Below are 19,239 nucleotides of genomic sequence, written 5' to 3' on the forward strand. Positions count from 1 at the left end.
AAGAAGAAGAAGAAGAAGAAGAAGAAGAAGAAGAAGAAGAAGAAGAAAGAAAGAAAGAAAGAAAGAAAGAAAGAAAACCAAGGAGGGAGGGAGGGACAGAAGGAAGAAAGAAAAGAAAAGAAAAGAAAAAGTCTAAGTCTTAGTGAGTAAAAACTTCACACTCTTTTATCTGATTGAGTCTAATTTTCATACGACCTTGTCAGCCTCCTTTACTCTAGTTTTCTCAGAGCTGACTATTATGCTACATCAACTAGGCTACTCACCTCAGTTCTCAGTTAAGCCCATAAAAGAGCTTCCTTTTCAACCCACCTCTCAGAGCCAAGACAGCAAAGCTGAGTCCTGTCCCCCAAGCCTCCTTTGCTGTAAACAAAAATTCCCAAATTCTGCCTCTCCAGTTCTCCTTCGGCTTTACACTGTGTTCCCTGTGTGTGATGCCCTGTCACTCCAAGCCCAGTGACTGCCACAAACATTCCGTAGTAAGTGGCACATCTCTGGGAATCTCCCCTGGAACCTACCACTTCCTACCTGACAACTGCCTATTTGCCCTTTGAGAATGTGTCTGTGTCACTTGCGATCTGCTGCCACTGAGCCAGGATGGCATCTAGTCTACCACCCCTTTGGCTGCTCTGACCAGTGCACTCTAGCTCTTGCTTTAGTCAGGCAGGCTCTCGGGCACCTGGCAAAGCTCCAACGCCCATCACCTACAGCTCCTCCACCAAACCCTGAGAGCCATACCTCCTAGTGCTAGCACAGCTACTAGAGTTCTAAGTAATCTTTCCCACATGTTTCCTGAGGCTGACACTAGGGTTCAGACATTCCAACTGAGAGATAAAGTCAACTTCATTACTCATGGTGGCAACTTAAGATGATATCTAATGCTAAAACATATACTGTGATTTTCTAAATCCATGCTAATTGTATAACACCAGACAATATATGTCTACAGATCAAACAACTCCTTCATTGATATTCCTGGATTAACAAATAGCAATGAGATGATAAAATCGGGAGACATGAATCTGAATCTAACTGTTACTTTTTAATTATACTAAACGAGTTAATTATAGTAAGATGTATAAGCCCGATTTTTCTCATTCATAAAACTGAGAGAGCGATAACACCATACTAAAGAATAATGAAACCCCAAACACAGTACCTGCTGCTAGAGCACACAGAAAGTGTTCACAGTCAGCAGGCTTATATGTCTCTTTGTAGTATACTACATTGGGATATTAAGAGAAGGAAAGTAACAGGATAAAGTTAATTATGGTCTAAAAGATGGACAGAAGGCCAGAAAGATGGCTCCGTGGGTAAAAGTGCTTATTGTGCAAACCTGACAACCTGAGTTTGGATCCCCAGAAGCCATATATACTAATGTAAATAAGATTCAAAAGCCACTCTCAGGAACACAGGCATCTGTAAGCCCATGGAGAGTCTAAGGAAAGATGGGAGTCAGAGACAAGAGAATCTCCACACATTCTCCAGCCAGCCAACCAGGCTTATAAAGTGGTGAAGAGACCCCGCCTCAAACAAGACAGAAAGACAAGCACTGACATCTGAAGTTGTCTTCTGGCCTCCACCACACACACACACACACACACACACACACACACACACACACACAAGATGAAGAACGACTGCATAACAATTATGAAAGACAAATTTTTTAATTGAAAAAAGGATGAGAAGAGACAGAAAAATCAAGATAAAAATCAAGAAAATAACAAACAAATATTTTTACGTGTGTGTGTGTGTGTGTGTGTGTGTGTGTGTGTGTGTGTGTGTTATACTTATGTCTAGGAGGGTGGGCCTGCTGGTGGGCACCAATGTGAGCGATAAAGGTCAACGTCAGACGCCTTCCTCTAGCCCTTCCCACCTTATGATTTTGTTGCTGTTCTTCATTCTGGGGACAGTGTCTCTCTATGTAGTGTTAGCTGTCCAGGAACTCACTATGTAAACCAGGCTGAGCTCAAACTGAAAAGATCTGCCTCCCACCTGCTAGGATTAAAGACGGGCCCCATCACATCCAGCCCTTCACCTTACTTTCTAAGACAGGTTCTCTAGATTAAGCTGGAGTTTGACATTTCAGCTAGGCAGGCTGGCCAATGAGCACTCTCATCTGTACCTCTGCTGCCGCCACCCCACCCCCAATGCCCCCACAGCACTGGGGTTACCGACGTACACTGTTGCACCTGGTTTTTTTGTGGGTGCTGAGGATACAAACTCAGGTCTCTGGGCTTGTGTAACAAGCATATTACCAATTAAGTCATCTCTCCACCCCTAGCAAAAAGTCATTTCTAATCAAAGCAGTATCTCATGGGACTGCATGAGCTGCCAGGGACACTGTTTCCATGGAGAGAAGGGTCTTGAGAGCAGGTAGAACCCCCTTTTCTTCCTCATGTCTGGGAGAGTCAGTAGAGGGACTTCATTTAGCCTCCAGTTCAACCCACATGTTCTTCTCTGAAATCTGAAGTTTCTGTAACCCTCTCCTGACAAAGCATTCTCTTCCTGGAATAAAACAAAACAAAAGCTCTCATCCCTCAACCCTGAATTCTAATGTAACCTTTATGCCACCTTCCCCAACTGTCTCAGAGAGTTTGCTACTCAAATAATGATGTGTATTTCTTTCCATGCTGTAAACCTTACCATAATTATTTCCATCCCCTTCCAACCAGCCCACAAGCTCCCTAAGGACAAACCTGGGACCTATTCTGTTTATATCTCCAGGATCTAGCCCAGGGCAGGATAAATGGAAGAAGCCACCGGTTACCCAGTGCAGCGCCAAGAAGAAACAGGATCAACGCTTGAGCATGGTGCCCACCACCATCACCCTATGAATACCTGAGGGAAAAGTACACCAAGTCAAGAGATCCTGATTGTACCCCTGGCTCTGCTCAAAACTCTGTTCAAACCACACTCTCAGTTTCTTAGTTCCTCAACGGGCAATGTAAAGGAACTATCATTTGTCCCTCAAACACCCTTCAGTAGATGTTTATTATATACAAACACTAAAAATGTGAAAGAATTCTGAAATTAAAATTGTTATGTAAGAGTAAATTATTTTTGTTATTGCCTCACAGCTTGATACTTTTATAGCTATCTGTTTTGCCAAAAAGCATGCTGTGAAATAAATTGACTATTTACTACTATGACTAAAGAACTGTTGTTGTTTTTTTTTTTTTTCTAGAAACCCTAAAGGCAGTGTAGTTTACATACCCAAGAGAGTGAACACAGCAAACACAAAGAAGCAAAGACAAATAATCCAATTAAATCACATTCATGTACACCACTGCCTAGAAATTCCTTTGATAACAACATGTTTTTATACGAACAAACCTGTAAGATAACTGGACAGCATGCTTTGAGGTGCCTATATTATACATGTCAGGGATTTCTAGTGAGAGTCTGAATATTCTCTTCTCTCTAGTTTGATTCTGTCACCAACAATTGGCACAGATAGGTCACAGCAAATAGATCTACAAGCCCTTCAAACTGAGATGCTGTGAAATACATCAACTAATGAAGCCTGAGAGATATGCCTAATGGAGCTGAAATGAAAAGAACCAAAGCCAGTGTCAGCAGCCCCTGTGAGGACACATGAGAGTCCCAGAGACACAGAATAAGCAGCCAGAAGGACCTCCGAATGTCAGGCTTCCAAAAGCTAAGGAAATACATGTACACATCAAAACTGTCCCTCATGAATGTAGCCTCTATGGGCCTACATAGACCAGCCCTTGTCAGCAATTACAAGAAAAGGAAGCCCCTTACCAGTCAAGTCCATGACTCTCCATGTAAATCTCTGTTCATTGGGTTGCTACCAAAAGACAGAGGGCACAAAGATCTACCTGGGACTCAGTGACCCACCCATAACTGTTAATATCACAGTTCTCACTCAACTATCTCCCCTCCAAACAGCTCAGATCCAAGGACCAATAACTCCCATCTGCTGCTCAGAGTAAGTCTTTTACTCAAGGTATGGCTCTCCAAACAAGAGAATCAACATGACCTGGGATCTTACTAGAAATGCACAATTTGGGGTACCACCTAGGCCCTACTGAATAAGAGTTTTATTTATCAAAATCCCCGCGTAAATAATCTGCAGGCTAAAGACCAGCCCAGGTGTAAGGTCTGACATTCTCCCTTTCATCTTTCTCAAAGACAAGACATAACAGTTCTCAGCTTGCAAGCCTCTGCTGAGTACCACCTCCTCTCCAGAATCCCAGACACTACATGGTCTGCCAATACTTCAGAGTTCCCACTACCCAGCTGCCGCTAACCTCTAGAGTTGCTCAGTCCCACAAAGGACAGTGGTTGCTTTGCCTCTTAACAAGATAACTACACTACCTTCCAGGTAAGAGGCAGTCTCCAAAGCCACAGGGGCTCCAGTGGCCTCTGGCCCTTGTAAGTCAGAGGTTTGTCTATGTTGCATGCTAACTCAATGACTGAGACCAGCACTGAGTACTCAAGGTTCTGGGACCCTTATTCTTTTGACTTGCAAGATGCCACAGCTCATTCTAGCCCCTGGAATATTTCCCTCTGTAATATGGACTGGTGATGGGTTCCAAGAGGAGTAGCAGAGAACACAAAGAGTCTTCTGCACTTTCAGAGCTTTGCTGCTGTCTTGTTTTTAAACATGGCAGCCCCACAGTGGAAGGACACAAAGCCTATTTCGGCTTACACTAGGTAGGCCCTTGCATGAAATGTCTCTGGTTCTGCCCTCTTTGGGCTCGGCTGCTCCTTATACTTCTGAAGACAAATACTACTGAAATTCCTGAAACTCTCCTCTTTCTTGCTGACTCTCCACTAAGCTTCATCCTGCCAGCCAGCCAAAAGAGATTAGTAGAAGCAAACAAGGTATATTCAAAACCACATGTAGATAATCCTAGGACTCAGAAGGCCAAGAGAGGAGGATAGAGACATTGAAGGCAACCTGGGCTAACCCAAAAAGACACTATCTCAAAAAAAAAAAAAAAAAAAAAAAAGACAATAAAAGCACGCCCTCTTGTCTACACAGACTGATGGACTACAAGAGCCTAAGTTGGCTGACTCCATTTCACTGCCATCTGCTCCCTCCATCCTCAGATGGCATCAGCCCCTTATCTACACCAAGTGTAACCTGGCTATCATGGTTCTGTCCCCATATGACAGGGATGTGGGCCCTCTCTGCTGACCTCACCTAATCTCTAAATGGCGGCTCACACAAGAACTTAGTTTCAGGGTTCTCCCCTTCTTTAGCTGTGACGCTAGGTAAGCCATCTTCCATTGCTGCTATAAACAGCATGTAAATGCTGCTGACTCCCAAAAATACATGTCTAGTTTCCATCTCTTCCTGGAACTCCAAATTCATTTATGCAAACACCTGTTTATTTCCAGTATTTTTACATTATTGACATAAAATTAACACATAATAAAGTACGTATACTAAAAGTACAAAGTGACGAGTCCTGAAATACACATGCAATCAACAGTCCCACACAGACTAATGAACATATTATGCACTTCTCCTAGTCCCACGCTAAGCAACCACTATTTTTTTTTTTTTGTCATTATTCATAGGTTGTGTTTCTAGATTTTTATACACATCAACTCACAGGGTATGCTCTTTTTGCCTATCTCCTTTTACTCACCATGATTGTTCTGAAATCTGTTTATCTTGTGACACATGTCAGTCATTTTCTGTCCTTACTACTGACTTGTGTTCCATTACATGGACATACCATTCCATTCAGTTTACTCATTCACATAATGATGCATATTTGTTTCCACCTTGGAGTTAAACCAACATCTGTGTATAAGACTTCATTTATAAGACTTTATGTAGCAATAATTTCATTTCACTAAGGCAAACAACCAAGAATGGAATGCTGGATCATATATTAGTCATATGCTGAACTTTTTAAGAAACTACCAAACTCCTTTCCAAAGTGACTGTTCATTTTTTCCCTATCAACAGTACTAGTTACTCTATACCCACACCCACACATGGGCAATCTTTTTAACTTTAGCTATTGTAATGGATCTAGTGGATCTTGTGATTTTACTTTGTATTTCCTTAATGACAAATTATGTCATTAAATGTCTTTTATTTGTATTTCCTTAATGACAAATTATGTCATTGAATATCTTTTCCCATGTTTGCCATCATATATCTTTAGTGAAACTGTTCAAATCTTTAATATATTTTGTAATTGAGCTATTATTGAATTAATGTTTCTTTATATTACAAATCAAAGTCCATAATCAGATAATATTTTTTTACAATCTTTCCCCTCATCTATGGCCTATCTCTTCATTTTTAAAAAAGTGGCTATGGACTAGCAAACTGTATGATCTTGATGAAATCAAATTTATTGCCTTTTTATTACACTTTTCAGTTTCTTTTGTGACAGTTAAGAAATATTGGCCAAATCTGATGTCTAAAATCTGGAAATATAAAATTTTTGACTCAGTTTTCTTCTAGAAAATTGGCATTTTTACATAAAAATTTGGAGCTGACTCATCTCAAGCTACTGGTTCCTTCTATTTGCCAGTCCCTATTTTCACCATGGTGCAGACTGCATCAAGAGCCAATTACAGATGGGCTCCTTACAGCTGAGCTCCTTCCTTAGCCCTTAGAGTTTTCATCTTCAATCCGTGACAGCTTATATACTCATTCTGTAGGCCAGTCAGGCCTCTACCCTAAAATACTCCTGCCTCGGCTTCCCAAGGCACCTCTGGGCCTGTTTTAATCCCTGTATACAATAAGGGATAAAGTTCATTTATTTTTCTATGTCTATAAAACTAGCACAGAACATTTGTTGGAAAAAGATCCCTTTCCCACTGAATTACTGTAGCAGTTCATGGGAAAACAGTCAAAATGTATGAGCCTATTTCTGAGTTCTTTATTTCATTCCACTTATCTGCGTCTCCACCTCAATGCTAACAGTACACCTGGCCTTGGTTACAGGAGCTATAGCAAAGGTCTTGCAATCAAGGGTGCTGTGTCTCCAATTTTGTCCTTTGGCTCTTCTAGATGTTTCACTGTTCCACATAGATCTGAAAAACTGCTTGTAAATTCTATAAAAAGTCTGCTGATAATGGAGAAGGGCAGTGCCCTGGATCAGTTTGACCTGTTTGAAAAGAACTGGAATCTTAACAAGATGACTCTTATATTCTCACCATTCACTGAGTTCTTAACTTCTCTCTCTAATGCTTTAGAGAGCATTTAGTGTACACTGCCTATATTTTTGGTCAAGTTTCTCCCTAATTATGCCATATTTTATCCTATTATAAATGGCATTTTCAGAAAAATTTTAATTTTCTATTTTTAATGCACGACGTAGAAGTACAAATAAATGATATTTTCTATAAACCTTCTGTCCCCCAACCTTGAAAACCCACTTCTTCTAGGATCTTTTTCAATAGATTCATTAGGGCTTTCTACATAGAAAAAAAACCAAGTAGGAAGATAATAAAAACAATTTTTGTCAGTTGTGCTTGATTATACCCTAGGTCTGTGAGCCATCTAGCTTCCAGATCCTGGCTATCCAGTCAGTGTTGGGAGGAGAAGCAAGGGAGGTTGCAATCAGGATATATTACATGAGAGAAGAATAAAAAGAAAAAGAATAAAAATAAAAAGAAAAAGAATATATATATATATAATTTTTTAAAAGATCATAAAATAATTTATTTCCTACTTCCTTTTGGTACTGGCTTTAATCTCCAAAACAATGTAGAGAAGGCAGGCTTGGTGGCAGATGCCTACATCCCAGAACTCTCTATTCTAGTACTCAGGAGAATAGGGCAGGAGAATCCTGAGTTCAGTGCTGATCTGGGCTACACAGTGAGACTCTGTCCTACCCCACTAAAGCAGGATGCCATGGGCATTCCTACTTCCTCCTCAATTTTCAGGGCAGAGCCTTTCACCACTAGGAATGACATTGCTCTAATGCCTTCTACACATTCTGTGTTCTCAGTTCATAACATGACCACTATTCACAGTTTGCTGCAAAGTTTTACTGTGAATGGTTGTGGGATTTTATCAAATGTATCTTCTGTTTCTACTGACTGATACATGATTAAAATATGGCATCAGATTTAGTTTGGTAAATGACAAGCTATAATGATTTACATATAAAGACAAGCACCATGTACTCATGCTCTGTTCTGATATACATGCTTCTGGAGTCTCACTGCTAATACTGTGTTGGATGGCTGTCCACCTGTGTGATGAGGTGCCTTCATCTGTAGACCTCGTATGCTGTTTCCCACTCTGGTATTTCACGATGGTGGCCTCATAAAATGAAAGGCCAGGGTAGCTCCTTGTATAAGACAAGGACTATTTCTTCTTTAGATGTTTAGTGCAGTTTGCCAGTAAGTGAGACCATTTAGGGTACTAACATTTTTGGGTTTTTTTTTTCCAATAATATATCTAAAAAGAAAAATATTAATAAGATCAGGCAAAACTGGTGACTTTTATAGCAAAACATGCTCTTCCTCCCTATTTTCCTTTCAGCTAATGACATCATCATATTCAATTTGCTTAAACACAAAATTTAACATGTCTCTTTGGCTCCCCTTTCTGCCTTGTCCTGTCCCTCAAATTTGACTTCAATTCCTATCTGCTCTACTTTCACATGCCAACTTCTCTTCACTTTAACTGTCATGACCAAGTCTCAGCCTCTACACTGGCTATCTGTAACATGCAACTTGTCCCCACTATAATTCAAAGTTCACACAAGAGCCAGGATGGTTTCAGGTTTGGTTTCTTCCATTTTTACATACTAACTGTAAAAGGAAACAAACAGGTTTATCTACAAAGCCTGAACTGCACTGACTGCAGGGTGCTACCTAGTTTGCAAACTCTTTATTGCTTCTCAAGCTCTAGCACACAGGGATTCACAAAGTCAATCCTCTAGATCCAGGCTTGCTGGCACATGCCTTTAATCTCAGTACTAAATACGTATTGCTGTGTGTTCCAGCACAGGTAGCAAAGACCTAAAAAGAATACTATCATTTCTGCAGAATTGTTGTCCCAGCTCTCACAGCTTAGGGTGTAGAAAATTAATAAATGATCTCAAGCTTGACAACTCCTTAAAAGAATTTTCCTTATCCAAAGACTATCATAAATCAATGCAAGACTCTAACAAGGTAGATGGACTGGAAAAAGAGAGCAGAATACTTCAAATCACATTCAGTAGCCTTATTCAAAAGCAACACTCAGTTTCACCTTGGGGCCCAAGGGGCCTATAACCCACATGTACATGTGTGCTCATACATATACAGAGACACACACACATGATACTTAAGTACATCATAGAGTACACAATACCCTATGAAGAAAATAATAAGAAAAGGAAAATTAAACTCACCTTCCACTGGTCCTCAGGAAGCAGTTTTACAACCACAAGGTCCCCATTTAAGGCTCTGTTACGAGCAACAACTCCATCAATAAAAATGTCCCGATCACCATCCTAAGTTGGAGGAAGAAACAAAGGAACAGTCAACATATCAAGGCCTGGAACCAAAATGTATTTCCTTAAAAGTGTTTATACTCTGAATCTGTCTGCTATCTTAACAAGAACACTGCTCCATAGCCTCAAACAACTCTAAAGGGAACTAAGTCTCTTCTGATAAAAAGAAATGGCAATGCAAATCTAAGAACAGACTAGCACGTGCTAAAATCACCAACTACTTAAAGAGATCCACTAACAGCAGACAAAATCAAAGAAAAGCACACAAAGAAGAAAAACTAAGACTGTAGACTCCAATTACTAAAATGCGCTTTAGATTGGAAAAAAGAAAAACCAAAGAAAGAAAGCAGAGAGAGAAGAAAGGAACAAGAACTTGAAATTAATTTAACACATACATATGTAAACACACTTACATATAATTGTAAGTAAACATGAAAAATAATATGATTCCATAAAGAAACGTATTTAAAACCTCAGTGCCAGGAACAGGAAACCTCCTTTTGAGTTGATGGTCAGGGGAGTCCAAAAGACCTTCAAAATAACATATGCTATTCCTGTTGCCCTAAGTTGACTCCTGGAAATTGAAGGTCAATCCCTGTTGCTAAGCATACCATATACTTCTGACACAGGACTTGGAGGAATAGATTTGGATCTGGCTAGAAGCCTCCTCCCTGAGAATTAGCTTTCATAGTACTGGGAGGTGCTATGGATAAAAGCAAAATCAATACTCCAACCCAACTGTAATGCCCATGAACAACAACACTGACCAGAACCACAAGATAACATCAAAGGTGTGATAGTGGCACTCTATCTTTGGGGTAACCAACAGCAATCTAACTGAATTTAAATCCTATTCAATAGAAAGGAATTTATACCTGATACTATAAACCTTGACAACTACTGATGGCTGGTGAGGCCAGGGACCCTAGAAGAGAGCGTACTACTTCTATATACCTAAAACAGTAAATTTCCTCACTGCGTTCTACATATTTTCCTTCTATCTACATGTTAAGTATAGCTCTCAGCCCTCATCAAAGAAGCTTCTTTTTGTAGCAGACAGGGACCATTACGGAAACTCACAATTGGTCAAGAGGCAGGCACATCTAAAACATAGGCCCTGTACCTAAGGCTCAAGGAACATGGTAGAAGAGTAAATAGAAAGACCGTAAGTGCCAAAGGACCAAGGTGTCTGCTGCAAGATAGTGTCTTCTATATATGATAAGAAAGCTGCAAAATAAAAGCTCAACAATGTGGTTACATTTTAAAAAATGCACAATGATGACAGCAATTGCCATGCCAACATGGATAAGGAAAAATTCACAAGACCACACCCCTCAAGGAAGAGCTAAAGGCAATTAATAACTGCTGGGAGAGGGAAAATCAGCCTTCCTAGCTGATGAATCTCCTAATCGGTTTCCTAACACTCTAAACGCATACACATAAAACCAACACCATCAAGTTGTATTTATACATTTATATGTACACATATATGTGTATATAAATACAAAATATATACAAGGTTATGAAATTGAGAAGTAGTGAGGAGACTCAGGAGCAGTTGGAGGAATGAAAGGGAAAGGAAATAATTTAAATACAATATTCATATATAAAATTCTAAAAAAAAAAGAGAATGAGATTCATAAAGCATCCTCAAAACTCCTCTCCCCTGACTTCAGAGCAGAGTAAGCTCTGGACCATGAATGTGAGGCACTGACACCTTAAATTACTCCCAGGCTCACAGTCAGAAACACCCATGTTAAGTAGTAGACTGTGCACCAAACTCCAGGACAACCATTTCAAAACCTAATGGTTTCCAGAGTTTTCTTGATAAAATCAGTAAATGCAAGAAATATCTAAGGAAAAACCAACTTTTGGGGGGTCAGAGGCCAGGAGAAAAATGTGTCATCAATAAATATGTGTTCTTCTTTAGTCTTCCAAGTCATACTTACGGGCTCCTTCTCAGAGACTAGAAGAGAAGTTAAATGTTGGCTTCGCTTATAGGAGCTGACAGCAAAAGTGTTTGGCAAGCCACTCTTTTTGTAATAGAGACAACTCCATACTGCTAAGATTTAGCATTCAAATAACTGATTGCTATAAATTTCTAGTTAGTTAAAACTGCCATTCCAAAATCACCAACCCCAACTCAAAAAAACATAGGAGGGAGATTTCAGCCACTCAGCATGTTTTATAGTTCCCAGTTACATACAAATTTGAGGTATTTTAAAACAGAATTTCTGTTCAATTTCCAATCTGTGATGGCTGGCAGCTGTGGCCTACACTTTGCCAAACCTGACCCCACCCTAGTCCCTAAGGAACAGCTACTGTGTTAGCCACAAAGAATCACAGCAGCTTGACCTTGTGATGAGCTTCTCAGAGAAACAGAGATGACTGGTAAACAGACCATGAACAGCAAAAGTGTGACCCATCACCATCAATCATCGCCTTCTGCAATGTATCTAAAGCACCATGATCTTATGAACCGCCCTCTGCAAAAGAGAGCCGCTCAGGGGTCATCCTAACCCGCTCTTGTGTACTGAAACCTAAGCAGTGCAATGCCTCCTCAGCAAGCAGCTGCACTCATCCTTTGGCAGCTCAGGGAGCAAAAGAGTAAACTGTTAGGACTGTCTCAGATACTAAGAAAAGAAGAGTAGAACCTGACACAACCTCTGCTGTTCTATCACTAACAATTCCTTGGGTCACTCAAAAACCTGTATTTACAGCCAAATGTATCATTTTAAAGATACTAAACTTAAGCGGGAGGTGCCTTTAATCCCTGCACTCTGGAGGCAGAGGCAGGAGCATCTCTTGAGTTCTGAGGCCAGCCTGGTCTACAGAGAGAGTTTTAGGACAGCCAAGGCTAAACAGAGAAACCCTGTCTTGAAAAACAAAACAAAAAACACTAAACTTGGGAACTAACTGCTCAGTACTATTCCTCTTAACTAGTTTTTAAGCCCATACAACTTCACTTGGATGCTAGAAGGCTTGCCTTACGCAAATAGAAAGAATATCAGAAAGAATATCTAAAAAGGAGGGGGGAAAGGGAGATGAGGAAGAAAGGAGACAGGAAGTGAATGATGAACATCCACAGAAAAAAAATAAAAGGAGTGTGGAAATATCTAGCTAAAAAAAAAAAAAAAAAAAAAGACAGTGAGAGAAGAGAACACAACAATGTCATAATGGTCGAAGTGAGTATCCTCTATTGGTGGAATAAGAGGTTCTTTTGGACCAGAAAAAAATTCCACAGCTGGATAAAGGGTGCCTCCCATGACAAGACACAAATCACAGAGCTTCTTAGACTAATATAATCCAGGACAGAAACAACAAAAAGCCATCCATTTCTTTTCTTTATCTCAAATAGGGTAAAAAGATATTATAATATTATCTATCATCTATTTAGTTTGCTTAAAGGTTAATTCTTTTCATATTCACTTTGTATTTTACTTTTGCCAAGGATTCCAATATTCTAGCAGGTAGATATATGTGACTCATTTCATATATTTGGGATCTGCTATAAGAAAACAAAAATCTACTTTCTACCAATAGAAATAGTAATAATTCCAAGTCAAGTTCCCTCAACACAAAATATTCTTTTACACCTGACGATGAAGAGTTGGCCCACTGGTTTAGGTGGATGTTCTCATGTGGCACCAACACTAAGTAAACAATCTAAGAGTAAGAATAAACCTAATCTAATCGAAGCTCCTTGTTTTCCTCTCCAAAACATTAGAATTTTGAACTTGTGACAAACAGATGGTACTCAATCAATTCTTCATATTACAAATACGGAGATCTTTCTACATCCTACGGTCAGAGGAGAGGCTCTTTCTATACCCCTCTGTCTGACAGGTAAGCATTCAAGCCCCAGCACCCTACTTTCTAATCTACCAGTGGATACTCTGCAGTTCACAGAAGTTTGTCCTTGACATCAACTACACTTAGCCAGAAAGCCACACTACTGCATTTTACTTCTGTCCTTGTCAATTCCTTTCCATGATGCCTCTAAAAACTGAAACTGAACAAGAGTCCCCAAACAAGACTGCAGAACTATTCTAATGCCCAAAATTAGACTAACTATATTCACCTACAATCTGGCCTCGATGAGCAGCTTCTGCAGCCAATCTTCCTAAGAGGTGCATTTAGTAGTCTTTATCTTTCTGAGAGAATGTGACTATCCCATTATATTCTAAATAAAAAGAAAAAATGAAGCATAGAAAAAAAACTCATACTGCATATATCTGAAACTTTCTAAATAGAATGTCAGAAAAATAGTTTCAAATAGGAAAACAACTGTGACTCTCTGAGACATTGGTATGTTTTGCTTTTGCTTCCTAGCTTTTCTTTAACCAACTAGACTAAGGCATACACACACAATACTTACAAAGTAAAGAATATGAATTTTCAGGACCCTAAGTAAGTTCCATACTCCCCCCCCCATCTAACAAGGAATTCTAAGACCCAAAAGAATGTGTTCCCCTGAAATTGGCCCAACCACCTAGGTGGCACCACTGTATTCATACAAGTTAAGGGGCAGTATTGCTAAGAAACATGGATATAAAACCCAGACCTATAGGATAAGATAGCCATATATGCACATGCAAGAACCCTGGTTAAATGTAAAGGAACCAAGAGGATTCAGGAATCAGGCTTGAGAAAGAAGAGGGCAGAACACAGGTTAACAGTCAACCCAAAGCTCCAAGAAATATAAATTTGACACATAAGCAAACATGGGTACACACAGAGGTGTATTTGTCATAAAACATATTTTAATACTATTTTTATTTACGTGTATGTAAAGGTACACCTATATGTGCATGTAGGTATCCAACAAGGCCAGAAAAGGGAATCAGATTCCCTGGAGCCAGAGTTATAGGGCCTTGTGAGGCACCTAGCATGGGTGCTGGGATCCAGATGTTCATCCTATGGGAGAGCAAGTGCTCTTAACCACCAGGCAATCTCCAACCCATGAAATACATTTTGCTTAACAGACTGCTACTTTGATTTATAGCCTTATCTTTATTGTTTTAAATTAAGTACAGGCGATGATACTGTACACCTAATTGCAGTATTCACAAAGCATAAAATCCCCTGGAGCTGAAATGGCAGGTGCTTGTGATGTGGTCACTAGGAACAGAACTTGAATCCTCTGAAAGAGCAGCACGTGCCATTCTTAGCCATCTCTCCAGCCCCCAATCCATACCTTTTTTTATATATTTGAAACATGTGTCTCTTCCACCCATTTGTTCACATTTGTTAAGTGCTGACCTAACAGATTTAACTTAGGGGAATTCAAGACCGGACACTTAGAAAAAATAAAAGCTAAAATCTTCAAAATGCTTCAGTCCCCCTTATCATCCCAGCCAGCAAAAGCAAACATCTACAAAGTGGATGAGAGGCCTGACCTCTGCTTAGGGCATAGATCTCTCATGGAATGAGTTCCTTACTCCATTAAGTCAGATTTCCATGCTTGAAAACCACTGTTTTTCATACACAAAAACTCCTCCAACTGGATGCTACAAAAAAAAAGAATCATCTTTCTAATGTGAGAAACATTGGTTATACAGAAAGTATTGAGGCAGCTAATCTTGATTCTAACATGCACATGGCACCTTCTTGCAAACTCCACTATCTGACACTTACATAACTCACACTGTACACACTTACTGCATAACAGAGCTATCCCTGAGGTGAAACACCACTTCAGAGTGGCTACCTTATAAGTCAGAATACAGATAAACATGTCTTGTGCAAGGAAGAGAATATGACTCAGAGAAAACAATGAATGTCAGAGATGTCTTTTCCCTAATGTAATGGTAAACCTTGAACTTGGAAGTAAATATGAATCCTTGATTTCTGATGGGAAAGAGAAAAAGAAACTGAGCAGAGCTTAAGAGTAGATGATAAGGTTACAATAGTAGTAGTAGTAATATTAATATAAAAAAACAATAGTAATAACAGAATTATCTTTGAAAAACAGGGCAGATTATTAAACTCGCCATTCAGCAAATGAAATATGTTAACTGCAATGTTTGTATCATATTTTTCTTCTATAAGCAGAAGTTACCCCTATGGTCTCTTCCACTGTAAAATATACATATTATATACATATATATACATACATACATATATATATATATGTCATCCATTACAATATCCTAAAAAAGTTAGGCCGGAACTCAAGAATATCGCTCTCCCAGCTTTGCACAGCCAAGGCTCCTTCTACATAGACCTGCTGCTAACTACTTATCGGTGTGGAACTATTTTAACCAGAGAAAAGCTCTTAAAATGAGTCATGAATACAAGAAACAGTCTTAAAACCAAACAGTAAAAAGCCTTGTCCAAAGGCCTATCACCTGCATGAAAGTGAAGTGAGAAACTGACAAAAAAGCATTACACATTTTTTTTGGACAAATGTTCAGATTAGCTCATGCAGTAGAACGAAAGTAGATAGCATATTTGTTTAGGATAGATTAAGTTAAATCAGTGGAAAAACCTATAAATCCTTTAAGCTATAAACCAAAAGCATCCAATTACATGAACTGGCGGGTAGTCTGCTTGGGTCCAGCTGCTTTCCACAGCCTCAGAACAAATGTCATCCCTCTCATTTGGCATTTGATTTTAAGACTGGCAGAAGGGGTAGTGAACCAAAGGCAAATTTTACTTATTTAAATTTGAAACAAATCTCAACTTTGTTTTACTACTCTTTGGTTTTATTTTTTAAAGTATATGATTTCAAGTTCAGAGCACATCTAAAATATTCACTATGACATTAAGTTTATTATAAAGTTAATAAACTTACCGGAGAAGGAATGAAGGCTTCATGAAACTTCTTTGGATTGATTCTCAATACACCCTTTAAAACAAGACAAAACAAAAATCTGTGAAAAATTTAACTAGCTGGGTATTTATGATTTTTCCTGTGTACTTTATTCTCTAATAAAAAGTTCTTAAATAATTTTGATTCTGAAAACAAGTTAGATATATGAGAACTATGGGTTAAATGCATGAAAACTGACTGAGGTTGGCGTGTGAAACGCCAGGTTCCAACTCAGACTAATGTCCTGCTGTGATGGCAGTGATAAGAAATAACAATACTTGGAAAGAGCAGGACATGACAACTACCGGTCTTCACAGTTAACCTTGACTTTAACAAGGCTATCTAGAGAGTATGCACATTAGCAGGCTTTTTTTGTTGTTGTTTTGTTTTGCTCTCAAAGTGACACACACAATGGCACGTTTCTGGAACTATTTTTCAAGCTGCTCTCTAACTGCATGCACTCTGGCTCCTCTGCAGAGCCGAATGAGTTAATAATTCCAAACGGCTCATAGCCAGCTCTCAATGCAAACGGCAGCGCTGGCTCCCACAGCTAGGCCACCCAGTCTGCCTTCAACTTCATATGATTCCAGCACCGAGTCAAGGCCTGAGTCTATTTATGTTCAGGGGTGCTGGTGGGGGTAGTTATCCACAGCAGCTCTGTGCTGTGGATCTTTTCAGGAAGCCATAACTTCCCCAGAGTACAGCTGCATTCACAGGCCACTGGAGCACATGCAGGGAAGACCTGGTCTTCTAACAACACGACTAAAATGATAACTTGAGAAAGTGTTTAAATAACTTTTCCCACTAAAACGAATGACTCAAAGGCACATAATTCATAAGATAGTTGAAGGCATAAAATTAAATGGAAAATACCTTATTTCTTTCACTTGTGTGTAAATTACAAATTTTCATGCTATGGTGCACATCTTAACATAGCAATTAGACTATCCCAGATGATCGCTCAGTCCTTAACCATTTGTCAGACACTGATTCTGGTCAAACCCCCAAAGAGACCACATAGGGTGCTAAATACTAACTAAGCATAGTTCCTGGGGAAGCAAATGTGGGGAACGCTGTTACAGCTACAGCACACTTCCAGCCAGGACACCATGAAAGGTTCGGAGACGGTGGACAGTCCGAATGGAGGAGCTCAAGGTGAACGCAAGCCAGAAGGGAAGGGCGGTGGAGGTGCAGTGCAAGAAGAGCAGGCGGAGAGGTCCAGTACTCATCTCCACCAGCCACACTCTGCTGAGTTACAGACCAGGGCCCAGGAGACAGGCTGACAAAGCTGCCTCAGGCTTTCTTGGTTAAGAGTGCTGAAGCACAATCACTTCTAAAGCAACTGTTTCTTCTTGAAGGAAAGAGGGAAATACTTATAATTTTTTTAAACACTCACACACTCAACAAATATTTCATGACAAATAGTTTGACAGGCACTACGTACAATGATGAGACTTCAATAGGGAATAACAAACAGTTTTGAGAGGAAAAGGCTTCAGTAAACAGTATTTTTAAGCATTCCATTTTCTGACTTCAGACACCTTTTTCTAAGCTTTTTTCATAAATTCTTATTCTTCTATCATATTTCAGTTCAGAAAGGGTTAGCCTCTTGGTTTGAGTGTGCCTTTAGTTGCACCCTAAGGCTGGGATGCCAGGAAAGAGACATACTGTTCAAGTCTGCTCGACTTAAAAGCAAAAGATTAAAAGGACCAGGAAGCTCTTGAGACTTGATTCTCTATTCCCAAACCTCCCAACAGATAAAAGCATAGAGGGTAGGGTGGAAGTTTTGCTTCAGATTAGCATACGGAAAGTTTACTTAAAAACTAATGTCAGGAACAGATCACAAGGAGAAGAGATCCATGTAGAAACAGGCAACTCCACCTGGGTCCTCGGCAGAGCAGAGCTGTTCCTACAGCCTGACAGAAGACAGCAACAGTGCAGCCTGTCAAGAAACCATCCACCAGCTAAAAGGCTCACCCAGCAAAGGATCAGTCTTACCCAGAAGAGGCAAAGGCCTGTGTTTCTGTCTTTCCATAGTCTCACCCCATCCCCTATCCTTTCCTCCTTTTCAAACTTTTCCAGCCCTGAGCTTGACCAATGAGGATCCTGTGTATTAGCCATCCTCTTCTAAATGTTTCTGCAACTTCTTAACAAATCAGAACCTGGCCCTGCCCTAATGTCATTGATTTCTTTGGGTGCTGTCAAAGAGAACATCTCAAGGATGGTGAGGACTGTTTCCCCATTGCAGATTTCAAATAGTTTGTTCCTATATTATTTCTCAAAACCCCTTTTGAAGTTCATGTCATAGCTCTTGCTAGACTTGGTACAGCTGCCTTCTAATTTCCTGATCATTGTACTAATTCCCTAATGGTTTGGCTCAAGTGTCATTGCCTGCCCTTCTATGCCAATTCCTATAAACATTTAGAAACTTTGAATCCACATCAATGACTAATCACTCAAGATACCTTCATCTCTAATCATCCCAGCTACCGTGCCACTGCCCATATCCTGCCATCACACTACTTCCAAACACAAAAAGTCTGGCATTACTCTTTCTAACTGGAGTCTGCTCTTCTTCTTTCCTACTTATCATGGGCATTCCAATAATACTTCAGTTTCACTAAGACCTCCATACCACAGCCCAAAAATTTACTAATCACCATCCTTCAACTACAGTTATTCCCTTCCTTGGCCAACTAGTAGTCTTTGCCTGCCATTATCCATCTCTTAGCTTCACAAACCTTCAGCCTTGGGTCCCTACTTCCTCTTACACACAATCAATAAGGCCTACTTTTCAACTGACCCCAGCTATCTGTCTTCTCCTTGCCTACACCCAAGGATCAGAATGGTACTGTAGAAAAATAACACAAATATGGTCAAATTATTCTAACTTGGCAATCACAGATACATTTTAGCTGGCTTAAAATATGTTTGAAAACACTTAAAACTAAGGAATTTCACACGTAAAAATGT

The 19,239-nt window shown here is 39.7% G+C and overlaps 1 protein-coding gene across 4 annotated transcripts in view; it reads right to left on the reverse strand.

The window, feature by feature from the left end:
- Dis3l2 (DIS3 like 3'-5' exoribonuclease 2) overlaps window positions 1-19,239 on the reverse strand; it is a 320,053-nt gene that overhangs the window by 262,732 nt on the left and 38,082 nt on the right. For all 4 annotated transcript variants that reach the window (XM_055616630.1, XM_055616632.1, XM_055616629.1 and 1 more), the window contains exons 4-5: window positions 16,249-16,302; window positions 9,351-9,452 (exon numbers count right to left, since the gene is read on the reverse strand). In XM_055616630.1, coding sequence (XP_055472605.1) covers window positions 9,351-9,452; window positions 16,249-16,302 — 156 coding nt within the window. The remainder of the gene's footprint in view (window positions 1-9,350; window positions 9,453-16,248; window positions 16,303-19,239) is intronic.

This window comes from Psammomys obesus, unplaced genomic scaffold (genome assembly GCF_907164565.1).
Source record: "Psammomys obesus unplaced genomic scaffold, mPsaObe1.curated_primary_1811, whole genome shotgun sequence".
NCBI lineage: Eukaryota > Metazoa > Chordata > Mammalia > Rodentia > Muridae > Psammomys > Psammomys obesus.